General features: G+C 43.2%; 1 protein-coding gene across 1 annotated transcript in view; it reads right to left on the minus strand.

The window, feature by feature from the left end:
- Nucleotides 1-464: 464 nt before the first annotated feature.
- Nucleotides 465-12,330, minus strand: part of MYO3A (myosin IIIA) — a 230,212-nt gene continuing 218,346 nt past the window's right edge. The window contains exons 32-34 of the mRNA XM_077772437.1: nucleotides 8,601-8,641; nucleotides 7,126-7,269; nucleotides 465-659 (exon numbers count right to left, since the gene is read on the minus strand). Of these exons, the coding sequence (XP_077628563.1) occupies nucleotides 542-659; nucleotides 7,126-7,269; nucleotides 8,601-8,641 (303 nt within the window). The 3' untranslated portion in view covers nucleotides 465-541. The remainder of the gene's footprint in view (nucleotides 660-7,125; nucleotides 7,270-8,600; nucleotides 8,642-12,330) is intronic.

Consider the following 12,330-nt stretch of genomic DNA (forward strand, 5'->3'; position numbering starts at 1 on the left):
GGAGGACCAGCCCCGAAAGCCACGACTCTCCAAGGCACTTCCTTTATTTAATAACCTCAGAAACCAAGGGAAGGGAAAGCGCGAGTTTGAGGTGCAGTTCATCTTCGAGGCTTCCCCCACCCTCACCTCCTCTCCCGTCCGGGCTTTGTTTTGCTCGCCCCTACAGTGTCCCGCGGGCCTGGGAGAGCGGTTTCCAAAGTAAAAGAAATCTTTGAAGTCACCCAAAATGAGAGAGGAGGGACTGGCGAGAGCTCAGGCGCAGTCGGGTCCACGGGAGTTGCAAATGAGGGAACAAAGAGATACATTGGGGGGGCAGAGATAGGGCTGCCCCGGCTGGCGGGAGTGCAGGGTGCCGGAGTGCGGAGACGCGGCGTCCGGAGGCTCCGTCTTCTCCTCCGCCTTCGGAGAGGCTGGCCCCGGCACTCGAGGGGGGAGCGNGGGCCGCGGCTTCAGCGCCCGGTGCTGCCAGCGCCCGGGCTTTGGCCCCTGCAACCCCGCAGTCTCACGCACGTTCCCACGGCCGTGGCCTCCAGCAGCCGGGCTACACCTGCTGCACGAGGCGCTGCCGCTGGGAGGTTTTGCGCAGGAGCCTCCTGTAGTCGTAGGGATTGGGTGCGGGCCCATTTTCCTCCGGCTCCGGGTTCTCCTCCGCCCAGCACCTGCAGCGAGACCCGGGGCCAGACCGTGAGCGGCGCCCGCGCGCAGCACAGCCCCGCCCATGCTGTCGGGCGGTTCTCTTCCTCCCTCCTCCCTCCTCCCACCAAAGGCAGGCATTTGAGAACGGCACATTCCAAACATCAAGAGAATGGCCAAACGCAGCTGCTTAATCTTCTCAGCAGATTTTCAATTTTCCCCAAGCTGGTGGGGGGGTAGGGGGTGGGGGTGGTACCTGGTGACTCTGTTCGGATGACAGCTAAGTAAGGTGTCAGAAGGTGCAGGTGAGAGAGGCGAGTTTCCTTTGGTTTGAAGTAACTCACAACCAACAAACAAATATTTATTTTAGTACCTTAATTTTTAACACATTTTATCCAAACAGAGAAATTCAAAGTGCCTAAATAGACCACTATTATTTCTCATCTTAAAACCCCTCAAATGTTTCTCTCAAACACTCCTCCCAAACCTGATCAACCAGTTAGCTGTGGGTCCTGTCAGCTCTTTCAGTGAGGCTGCTGGGCCACCTTTCTGGAAGGTAGCGCTGGGAAACCCTACCGACTTTACCTCTAGATTCTGCAACTTGCTTGGAAAAGAAGGGTGCTCCCTATGTAGCCACACAGATGCATCCATGTACTTATGTGGCACCTACTAAGTATTAGCCATCAGTGTAGGCTAAAGGTGAACAGAAGTCCCCATTCTCATGGAGTTTAATCTAGTGTGGGAGAAGACTACAGACAACCTTAATATACCAGGTGGTGGCAGGTGCTATGCAGACAAGTAAGGCAGGCTAATGAGGAAAAACTGATGGGGGGGGTGTGTGTGTGTGTATGTGTGTGCGCATGCATATGTGTGTATACAAGCAATTTCATGGAGGGTGACCAGGAAGGGCCTCTCTGATAAGGTGACATTTGAGAAGAGACCTGATGGAGGGGAAGGGATGAGCCAGACAGATCTCTTAGGGAAGGGCAGTCATTCCAGGATGACGGGTCAACAAGTGCAAAGGCCCTAACACTACAGTGTGTATCCCGTGTTCAGGGAACAGCAAGGAGGCCACCGTGGCTCAAATAAAGTAAGCAAGGGGGAGAAGAGCAAGGAATGAGAGCAGGAAGAAGGAGAGGATAATGTAGCCGAGAACTGAGTGCTTTGAGCCCATGGCAAGTATTTGAACATTACTTAGAGCTAGAGCGACTCTGGAGGGATATGATGGAGGAATGATTCACAGAAGGATCGGGCTGCTAACGCAGAAGGAGACCTGTTAAGAGATACTGCAATAGTCCAAGCAAGACTGACAGTGGCTTGGATGAGGCTTGCAGAAGAGGGAGCAAGTGATCAGATTCTGGTCATATTTGAAGTAGGAACTGAAAGAGTTTGCTGACACCTTGGATGTGGGATGTAACAGAAAGGAATCGAGAATGTCTCTAAGGTTTTTGCCTTAAACAACTAGAAGGATGAAGTTGCCATTCAATGAGATGGGGAAGGTTATAAGCAGGGTATATTTTTGGTGGGGAGGGGGATAAACATTTTGGTTTTGCAAAGTCTGAGATATTAGATATTCAAGAGGAGATAATGAATAGGCAGTTGGGTATATAAATCCTCATCTAGGTTGGAGATTTCCATTTAGGAATTTTAAGTAAACAGATGATATTTAAGGTCACGAGAGTATGTGTCGATAAAGCAAAGGACTGGGACATTTCAATGCTGAGAAGTCAGTGAACTGAGGAGAAATCAGCAAAGGAGAACAAGGAGAGCCAGTGTGGTAGGAGAAAACAATCCAGAGAAGTACTGTCCTGGAGGCTGATGAAGAAAACGTTTAAAGAAAAAATGAGAGGGGCGCCTGGGTGGCTTAGTCGGTAAGCGTCCGACTTTCGCTGGGGTCATGATCTCGCGGTCCGGTTCGTGGGTTCGAGCCCCGCGTTGGGCTCTGTGCTGACTGCCAGCTCAGAGCCTGGAGCCTATTTCAGAGTCTGTATCTCCCTCTCTCTCTGACCCTCCCCTGCTCACGCTGTCTCCCTCTCTCTCCTAGAAATAAATAAAAAAATATTTAAAAAAAAATGAGAAATGTTTCTGATAGGACAGATGAAGACTGAGAATAGATCATGGGATATGGCAAAACTGAGATCATTGGCGACTGTGGCAGGGCAGTTTCAGCGGAGCGGAGGGGAGGGAAACCCGGCCGCAGGGGCTCCAGAGCGCATGGGAAGTCGGACATGGGGAAGGATGGCTCACTCTCCTGTAACGCTCTTCTGCGATCATGAAGAGCAGAAACATGGGACTTCGAAAGGGGGATGGGGTCAAGAGTGTGTTTTTTATGATGAGTCCAACTGTATTATGATCACAGATGGTCAGAAATGATTCAGTAAAGAGGACAGACATTCAAGATACAGAAGAGGGAGGGGATAATCGCAGACCAGTGTTTTTGAGCAGATGGAGGGAGTTGGAATCAGTGCACAACAGGAAGGTTTGGCCTTAGCTAGGAGGACAGCCCGCCATCCCTAATAAACCGAGGGAAGCGTACGGGTAAGTGGTAGGTTTGGCAGTGGGGGTATGTGTCTGTTCTCTGCTATTGTTTTCTCAGTGAAATAGGAAAGAAGGTTGTCATATGAGAATGAGGGGGTTTTGAGAGTTTGAGGAGACAGGCAGGAGTCTGAAAGAGTGGACTGGGAAAGTAGGAAGGTCAGTGAAAAGCAGTTTGAGCAGGAAGTGAAAAATTTTGGATTTTAGTTCATTAACTCACTATGTGGCTTGGGGCAAGATAACTCTAAGGGCCTGCTTAAGGTGTGTGCTCATACATTTTAGTGAGATGTGGCTGTGTTTTTCTCTAGCCATGTACATACCTATAGGTGCAGGTATGAATTGGGTAGAAAGTTGAGTTTAGCCAGTACTGGGGTTTGCTAGTTGAGTATAAATATGGGATAAAAGGCAGGGTCATTGAAGATAAAAGGTAAAGCAGTGAAGATAATAATAAAAGGGGAGGGCTAGACTTTTGCCTGCAGATGAATATGGCTTTATTCTGGTCCATTCCAAATAGGGAATAAAAAGAAACCTTTGGGAAGGTCTTGAGGGCATCTTGAGCTCAGTAGATACTTGGAGGGAAGGGAAGCATCATCATAGGCATCTATCAGGCAGGTGATCATTCTCTTTCAATGAACTGACTTAAATTCTCATGCCTATTCAGCTCATTTCTGTTATGAGAATACTGAGTATCAACCATCTTCCAGGTACACCACACATTATCTCGAGATCTAATGACAGCATGGCGGGTCTGGGATGCTCCTTAGCCTCAATCCGCAGATGAGGAGGAAACACACTGGTTCTACTTGATACAGCAGCTGAGGAGCAGAGTGAGGATTCAAACCCACATCCACACCACTCAAATCACATACTTTCTCTACTGTATCCCTTTGCCTCTTTTCTGCTGACACTTCCTTCGTGATTCTCCTATCCCTTAGCTAAGGCACTTGTTACTTTTTCTCCCTTGCCATCCTCCCTACATCTTGTCATAATTAAAACCTGGCCTTGCCTTAAAAACCCCCTATCTCCCATTCCAGCTCAATAGAGACCCCACCAAGGCCCACCTTAGGAGGAAATGAGGGGACATCAGTTCTGTTGCTTTCTAATGCTATCCTCTGATCACTACCTGCTGCTACTTTTACTCATTTAAAATCCAGGAGACACTCAACTTCATCATTGCCCAAACCTACTCACACCTTCCTGGGTGACATTAGTATTTGGTGTGTGTGTGTGTGTGCATGCGAATGGCCTGCATATATTATATTATAACGTAATATGTTTATTTATAAATATATAAATTTATATATAACTTATTTATATATAAGATATATATTTGTCATATAATAAATTAATGTATATAATGATATATGTATGTGTGTGTATATGATGTACACTTTCTTTCTGCAATAATATCTTCCAACATATAGCTTGGCTCCAAGTTTCTCTAGTTGTCCCCAAATGTCTTTTAGAGCTGTTGTTCTGTTTTCTGTTTTCTGCTTTAAATCCGGGATGCTATCAAGGTGTACATAGCGTGTTTGTAGTCTTGTCTCCTTAGCTTTGAAAAATTCCCTCTTGGAGGTTACCTTGTTTAGCTTTATTAGATCATTTACTTCCTCTCTAGAGTCAAGCTCTTTGGCGATAAAGATCACATCATTGCCACCCCTTCCTCAAGCACCCAGCACAGGGCTGTGCATGGGGAGGCAATCCAAGGTAGTGGTGAAAATCATGGACTCTAAACTCAAAAAGGCCTGTGTTCAAATTCTGGCCCCCTCACTTTTTATCTGGGTGACTTTAAGCTTTGTAGTCTTAGCCTTGTCATCTATATAATGTGACGGTAAGAATACCTGCCACGCGAGGTTGCCATGACGATTGAGGGCCCAGTACAATGCCCAACCCAACACTAGCTTGTGGCATCCTCATTCCAGTGACTTCTAACGACACAGCCACAGGATTCCAGTGACTTCTAACTGTGCAGCCACAGGCACCGCTGGGACACCAGGCAGAAGCTCAGGGATATGATGCTTTTCCAGCAGATGTGTGTCTGTGATTGGGGGAAGGGGGAGAATATACTAGAGAGGAGGCAGGTTGGGCCGTCAAAATGGGAAGCAGGTAAGTCAGTGAAAAACCTTGGATTTTAGTTTAGTAACTCAGCATGGGACTTGGGGAAGTCATTTAAACTTGCTGGAAACTTGGTAGTCTCCTGTGTAGGACCCCGTGATTAGACTAGAGCGTCTCTCAGCTCCACCAATACGTTACAGGTCTTGACCTCAAGAAGAAAGACATTTTCTTTGGAGATGAGGGTTAGAAATCAAGTAGATTCTGGAAAAGCAAATAAAGATGAAAACCGCCACCACCTCTGGAACCTCTCCCCTATGGCACATGTGATGTTAAGTGCCTCACATACGTTATTTCACTTAACTTCTATGACAACGTGGTGAGGCAGGTTTTAGTGAATCCTTTCCCAGATTTGGAAACAAGCTTAGAGAGGTCGGAGCAAAGTCACTCCACTACCAAGTGGCAGAATCAGGATCCAAATCTCAGACCGTCTGACTCTAAAACCCCTTCTTAAGTACCAGGTTACACTGTGAAAGAGATGGCAAGCAGTCTGAGTGCCCTGGGTTGACAAGATGTTTACTCAGGGTCTCGGAAAAACAGCTTTTCACTGCCTGTCCTTACTCCCATTTCTCTCTCACATACAACGTCTCCATTTGACTATGTGCCTTCACTTTCACAACTTCACACAGAATTTTTTTGGGGGGGAAAAAGTCTGCAAAGTAGTAAGTGAGCTACAGATGGTTTGAGGTACTTAATGTCAAACAAGTTAGTGGCAAACTGAGAAACCAAATCCAAAATATATACTTCTATATGAATCTTTCTTCCAGATATTTTTTTGGTCTGACATTGACAATTCTGAGAATTTATACAGCATAACTGAGAAGCAAGTAAGTGTTTGAAATTTCATTGGTTAGAACTGAAACACAGATTTTTGGATACAGTTTGTCACTTGTAATGACTATGGCTACGTAATCTGTCATCCTAAGTGAGGTACTTATATTTTTTATTTATTTTTTTAAATTTTTATTTATTTTAAGAGAGAGAGAGAGAGAGAGAGAGAGAGAGAGAATCCCAACTAGACTCCCACTGTTAGCACAGAGCCTATTATGGGGCTCTATCCCATGAACCATGAGATCATGACCTGAGCCAAAATCAACAGCTGCTCAACTGACTGAGCCACCCAGGGGCTCCCAAAGTGAGGTACTTTTAAAAGGGGGTGCTACTGGGGCACCTGGGTGGCTCAGTCGGTTAAGTGTCTGACTTTTGATTTTGGTTCAGGTCATGATGAGATTGAACCCCATGTTGGGCTCCATGCTGGGTGTAGTGCCTGCTTAAGATTCTCTCTCTCTTTCCCTTTCCCTCTGCTCCTCCCCTGCTCGTATTCTTTCCCTACCCCCTCCTCTCAAAAATTAATAAAGTAAAATAAAATAAGATAAAGTAAAAGAGGGTGCTACTAACAATGACACCAAGAAAATAGGTATAAAACTGGATTGTCTGAATGCCTGACCATAATCCTCATGAGTTTACTTTTAGAAAACTATCAGTCTTAAGAGGCAATATTCAGGGGCACCTGGGTAGCTCAGTCGGTTAAGTGTCCGACTTCGGCTCAGGTCATGATCTCATGGTTCTTGGGTTCGAGCCCCGCATCAGGCTCTGTGAGGACAGCTAGCTCAGAGCCTGGAGTCTGCTTCTGATTCTGTGTCTCCCTCTGTCTCTGACCCTCCCCTGCTCATGCTGTCTGTCTCTCTCAAAAAAAATAAATAAAACATTAAAAAATTTAAAAAGAGGCAATATTCAGTGAAAATATTTTGTTGTGGTCCAAAGACAGAAAGAACATCAGTGCTTTAGAAATGGAATTGTGAGTAAAACAGGGAACATGCTGTACTTTAGTAGGTAGTTTATTACCTTTCATCAACATTAAAACATCGATGCTGGTGTTCTCTCTCTTGTCTTCTTTCTCTTAAGCTAGGGCTATGTTCCTGTGGTCCAGAATGGCTGGGCAAAAAGTCCTTATAATAGAAATCTTCCAAATCTAATAATTTCCCCTGACTGTAAATGAACACATAAACACATCATAGCTTTGAACTACTTTTCTACTCAAACTTCTAGGATACTTGTTCTCTTCTTTTGTTTAGTATAATTCAGGAGTAACAGTTCATGTCAATAGAAACAAGAGAAGTCTTGAAATGCCCAAAGACAGTATGTACCATCAATTAAGAAGGAAAGCAAAACCCTCATCTTGCACTTTAAGAGAGCATTTTCCTGGTTTCACGTCATTGAACTTGGCACAGAATTAGTAGTTACTAGACAGCCAGTGATTACAAAGTTTCAGTTTGGCCTGTCTAGGAGAGGGTTCACAACTGACCTTGGGACACTATGAGAAAAGCTTACCTTTATGTACCAACACAGAGCATTTTCCAATTTTCTCAGGCATCAGTTAAGTACGTGGATGAACACAATCCCTCATGACCTTACCTTCCTTCTTCCTTCACAGGTAACCCTTCCTTTCCTTACTGTTGGTCTTTAGTGGGCTGATTTCTGTGCTAAATTTTAATTCCTGCACATGACATTCACACAGGGGTGTGTCTGTGACCATTTTAATTTCTGGATTTACTCGCGCTGTGAGTACCTGTGGTATGATGGGACTTCATACCAGGTAAACAGGTAGGGTTCTGGAAAACTACCAAGGGTTACATTGTTTCTGGGGAAAAGTGCTTTTCAACTTACAGGTACCAGTTTACAAATGAGCTTTCAGATACATAAGTCAGGAACTCAGTGTCCACCCATGCTCAGTAGAAGAACCCTCAGCTGTTATTAGCACACTCTGGAAGTCAGTTAATTGAAATAGAGCTATAATGTTAAAATAGTGAAGTACTGGTGGGCTGAAATGTTATAAGAAACTGGGACTAGTGTGAATGTAAGTTGTCACACCCGCAGGTGACACAAACCTTATTTCCTGACAAATCTATAAACATTACAAGGAATGAGACTTAGCACATGTTGAAGAACAAAAAGCAAAGGAGTCTGGGGAAAGAAAGTTCATGGACATGGGTATGTTCAAATGTCCTGATCAAAACCATATCAATGGACCAAGAAAAGCAACGTCTGTATTGGGATAGTACAATTCATTCATAAATTATTTGAGTTCTTAATGTATGTCTCATACTGAGCTAGCTCAATATATTTCCAATAGGTGAGATTTTCTAAATTACATATAAACCACATATTCACAATATAAATGTACTGAGAGCATGCTACTTTCCAAATCTATCCACATGAGATAGGTGATTTTTAAAAAAATAGATGATTTTCAGTCATAAGTTGAACATATGGATTTATATTTTGGTTTGATGACACTGAAATCTAGAAGTAATAATTACCTATCTTTCCTTGGTCTTCGTTTTTCTTCTTGGATTGACTTCTAAAAGGAATAGAAAAAATTTAAAAATCAGTATAATATTATGATTAATATAATGTAATTGATATAATTACTATATTAATATATAAATACATTTGTTCTTATAAAAACAATTTAGAAATAAGCAAATGGATATAATGTTTTAAAAATGTAATGGAACAGGGGTACCTGGGTGGCTCAGTCAGTTAAACATCTGACTTTGGCTCAGGTCATGATCTCACAGTTGGTGGGTTCGAGCCCTGGGTCAAGTTCTGCGCTGACAGCTCAGAGCCTGGAGCCTGCTTCGGATTCTGTGTCTCCCTCTCTCTCTCTGCTCCTCCCAGACTTATGCTCTGTCTATCTCAGTCTCTCAAAACTAAATAAACATTTAAAAAAATCTAATGGAATAGAATTCACTCAAATTTTATTAATTATGAATTTGTGATCATTTTTTTTTTTTTTTTACCAGACTGGTAATTAATCTTTGCATTCCATGCCAAAAAATGTTTACCACACAGTGACCAGTACATACAAGATTATCTAAGGTCCATCTACCCACAAATGGGAAAAAATATGTCAGAATTCCTGGAACACACATCTTTCTCCCACAAATGTAGCTGTAATTGAGGCAAGCTGATTAGGTGGCTTTGATGTCTTGCTTATATGTCCTCTGTCTGCTGGCAAAGCAGATGGGTGGACAGTGAAGGCAGACGCAATGATCCACAAAAGAATGGAAATGTGTGACTTTACTAACCTCGAAGAGCCCATTTACGGTATAAAAGTAACAGACTAGAGGATACGTATGTTCATTTGCAAAATGTTTTCACAGTTGAGAACGTAAGTATCAAGGCACAAATGAGAATACGTAAGTCTAGATTTAATTATATACCTTTTAATCAATACTTCAGTCTGAACACTAACAACATGGTACTGTATTTTACCTTACATTCAAAGCAATATCATCTTATTATAACATTAGTAATGTGTTTCACTGTCTGCTGCCTCAAGATACTTGAGCTCACCTATTTACAGGTTGCAAGAGCATATATGTCTTTTAGGCTGAGAGAAAAAACAGGACACTCACCTTGAGCAAGCTGAAGATACCGTAACTGTGGAAACCCTAATGCAGATATCAAGTTGGCTGGCACCATAAAAGTGCAAGATAATAAAAATGGCAGCTGATAATGGTTTATAAATGTTGAGGGTTTTCCCAGTATTTTTTAGGTACGCTAATTTTTTCTCATGATTTAGAATTTGTAATACACTGAAATGTTGGATAAATCAAACAGTTCATGTTTCACCTATTCTTATTGGTTGGTATTTTAGAGGGTGGATGAGGTAGAAGGAATGCTTAAATGCATCAAGTCTGGGAGTGGACTGTTCAAGAATGAACCGTGTTAGGGGCAGGACACCAATGACATTCCTGTCTTCCTTCCCATTTCCTATTATATTTCTGATCCAATGCCTGGGGCTACAAATAATTATATTACCACCATAGGTACAATGGCCCCTAGCAGTCTAGTCGATGATCTCTGGAAGCCAGGTGGTATTTGTTGTGGTGGTGGTTGTTTTAATATGGCAGAGGTCCTTCCTCCTTGATTTGTTATCTGAAAAAAAAAGTCTCTTGTTCTCGGTAACAATTTTCTATAATACAAAGTTGTGCTTAAATGATGGTACTGTGTTGAGTGACAGAGGTCCCCTTTATACCACCACGAATCAAATAATGTTCTGCCCTTGAATTCTCAAGTGGTGAGGACCATTTTTTATTCTGGATCAGCATTTCCCTCTGGGAGATGGTGTATATAATTTGGTTCTCAGTTACAGGAATTCTTAGAAGAGGAAATACAGTCCAGGCTTCTGCCTTATTTCACTCTTGCCTGTGCTAGACTATTCCAGTGAAATATAATTTGTTATTATGTTTTTCCCCAAATTATTTAAGGTGGTGTATAATGGAAGCAATTATACAACCAAGCTGATAAAGTAGAAGTTGTAAATAAGGAACAAAGAGGTCAAAAGTGTGTTAGGATGGAGCCTTACATTTGTCTTAGTGTCCTGGCAGCCGGGGCCAAAAGGGAAGCATGAAACTGTACTCTAAGGGAGAGGATTTAATACAAATGTTATCACCTGGGACTGTATATTAGTAGCATTTATTGCTAAGACAATGTTTTTCAATTGTAGTTTTTTAAAATTTATTTTTATTTATTTATGTTGAGAGAGACAGTGCAAGCAGGGAAGGGGCAGAGAGAGAGGGAGAGGGAGAGAATCCCAAGCAGGCTCCACATTGTCAGTGTAGAGTCTGATGTAGGGCTTGAGCCCATGAAACCATGAGATCATGACCTGAGCTGAAACCAAGAGTCAGATGCTTAACAACAGAGCCACCCAGGCGCCCCTCAATTGTAGGTTTGAAATTGTAAGTCACTAACTTGAAGTTTGAAATGAAAATAAAGAAGTAAATATCCTCTCGCCATTTCTTCTAGAACTAAAGAAGAGAGAGAGAGATGGAGATAAAGGTGGTACAAGGAGAAGATATCCTGGGGGAAGGTACTTCTTGAGGAAGACTTTGGAAGACAGGTCTTCGCCCAGTGGACTCTGAAGACCATGTTCCTCAGTTAGTGACACGACAGCCCCTCCCCCCATCCAATGCAAAGAAACACACTTATGACAGAACTTTAAAATTCATATCCATATATTACTCGGTGACCAAAAAGAATGAAATCTTGCCATTTGCAACATGGATGAAACTAGAGTGTATTATGCTAAGTGAAATAAGTCAGTCAGAGAAAAATAAATATGATATCACCCATACGTGGAATCTGAGAAATAAAACAGGTGAACATAGGGGAAATGAAGGAAAAAGGAGATAAAAAGAGAGAAGGAAGCACATCATAAGAGACTCTTAAATACAGAGAACAAATTGAGGGTTGGTGGAGGGGAGGTGGGTGGGGGCTGGGCTACATGGGTGATGGGCATTAAGAAGGGCATTTGTTGGGGTGAGCACTGGGTGTTGCTGTAAGTGATGAATCACTGAATTCTCCTGAAATCACTGTTACACTATATGTCAACTAACTTGGACTTAAATAAAATTAAAAAATAAAAAATAAATAAAAATAGGAAGAAAAAAACAAAATAAAATTCATATCGGCTACTTTCTGATGGATACAATCTTATGTTCCTTCTGGAATTACACTGACACTTTATTTACACAGGGGGACTCGTGGGGATGAAGAAGGTAGCCAAAACACAGAAGGAAAAACACCCACACTGGAAGGGCCCAATTACCTACTCCTACTACCTACCTGTTAGTTCAGGAAAGGTCCTGGAGAAAAGAAGGAAACTGGAAAGACCTTTGATGGGACTGTGTTTACTCACTCATTTTGTGAGGGAACTGTTGGCCCTGAGCCACTGTATTTGATGGCTGCACAGCTCTGCGCTGGGGCAGGCCCCGCCCCACCCACGGAACAACAGGGCATGTGTGCTGAGCGTGGGTGGGGTGGGGTGGGGGCGTGATTTTGGACATGAGAATAACAACATTTCTTAGATGTAAGAGATTAAGAGCATCAACCTGTAGAAGATTGCTGGTGTTGACTTAAGGCAGAATGGCCATAGGAAGAAGTGACCTCAAGGAGAAACACAAGCTCCAGGAAGAGGTAAAGCAGCTGGGAGCAGAGCTGTGTGTGTGCTTGGGGGCGGGGGCGGGGGGGGTGGGCGTGGGG

Source organism: Crocuta crocuta, unplaced genomic scaffold (assembly GCF_008692635.1).
Source record: "Crocuta crocuta isolate KB4526 unplaced genomic scaffold, BGI_CrCroc_1.0 scaffold96, whole genome shotgun sequence".
Taxonomy (NCBI): domain Eukaryota; kingdom Metazoa; phylum Chordata; class Mammalia; order Carnivora; family Hyaenidae; genus Crocuta; species Crocuta crocuta.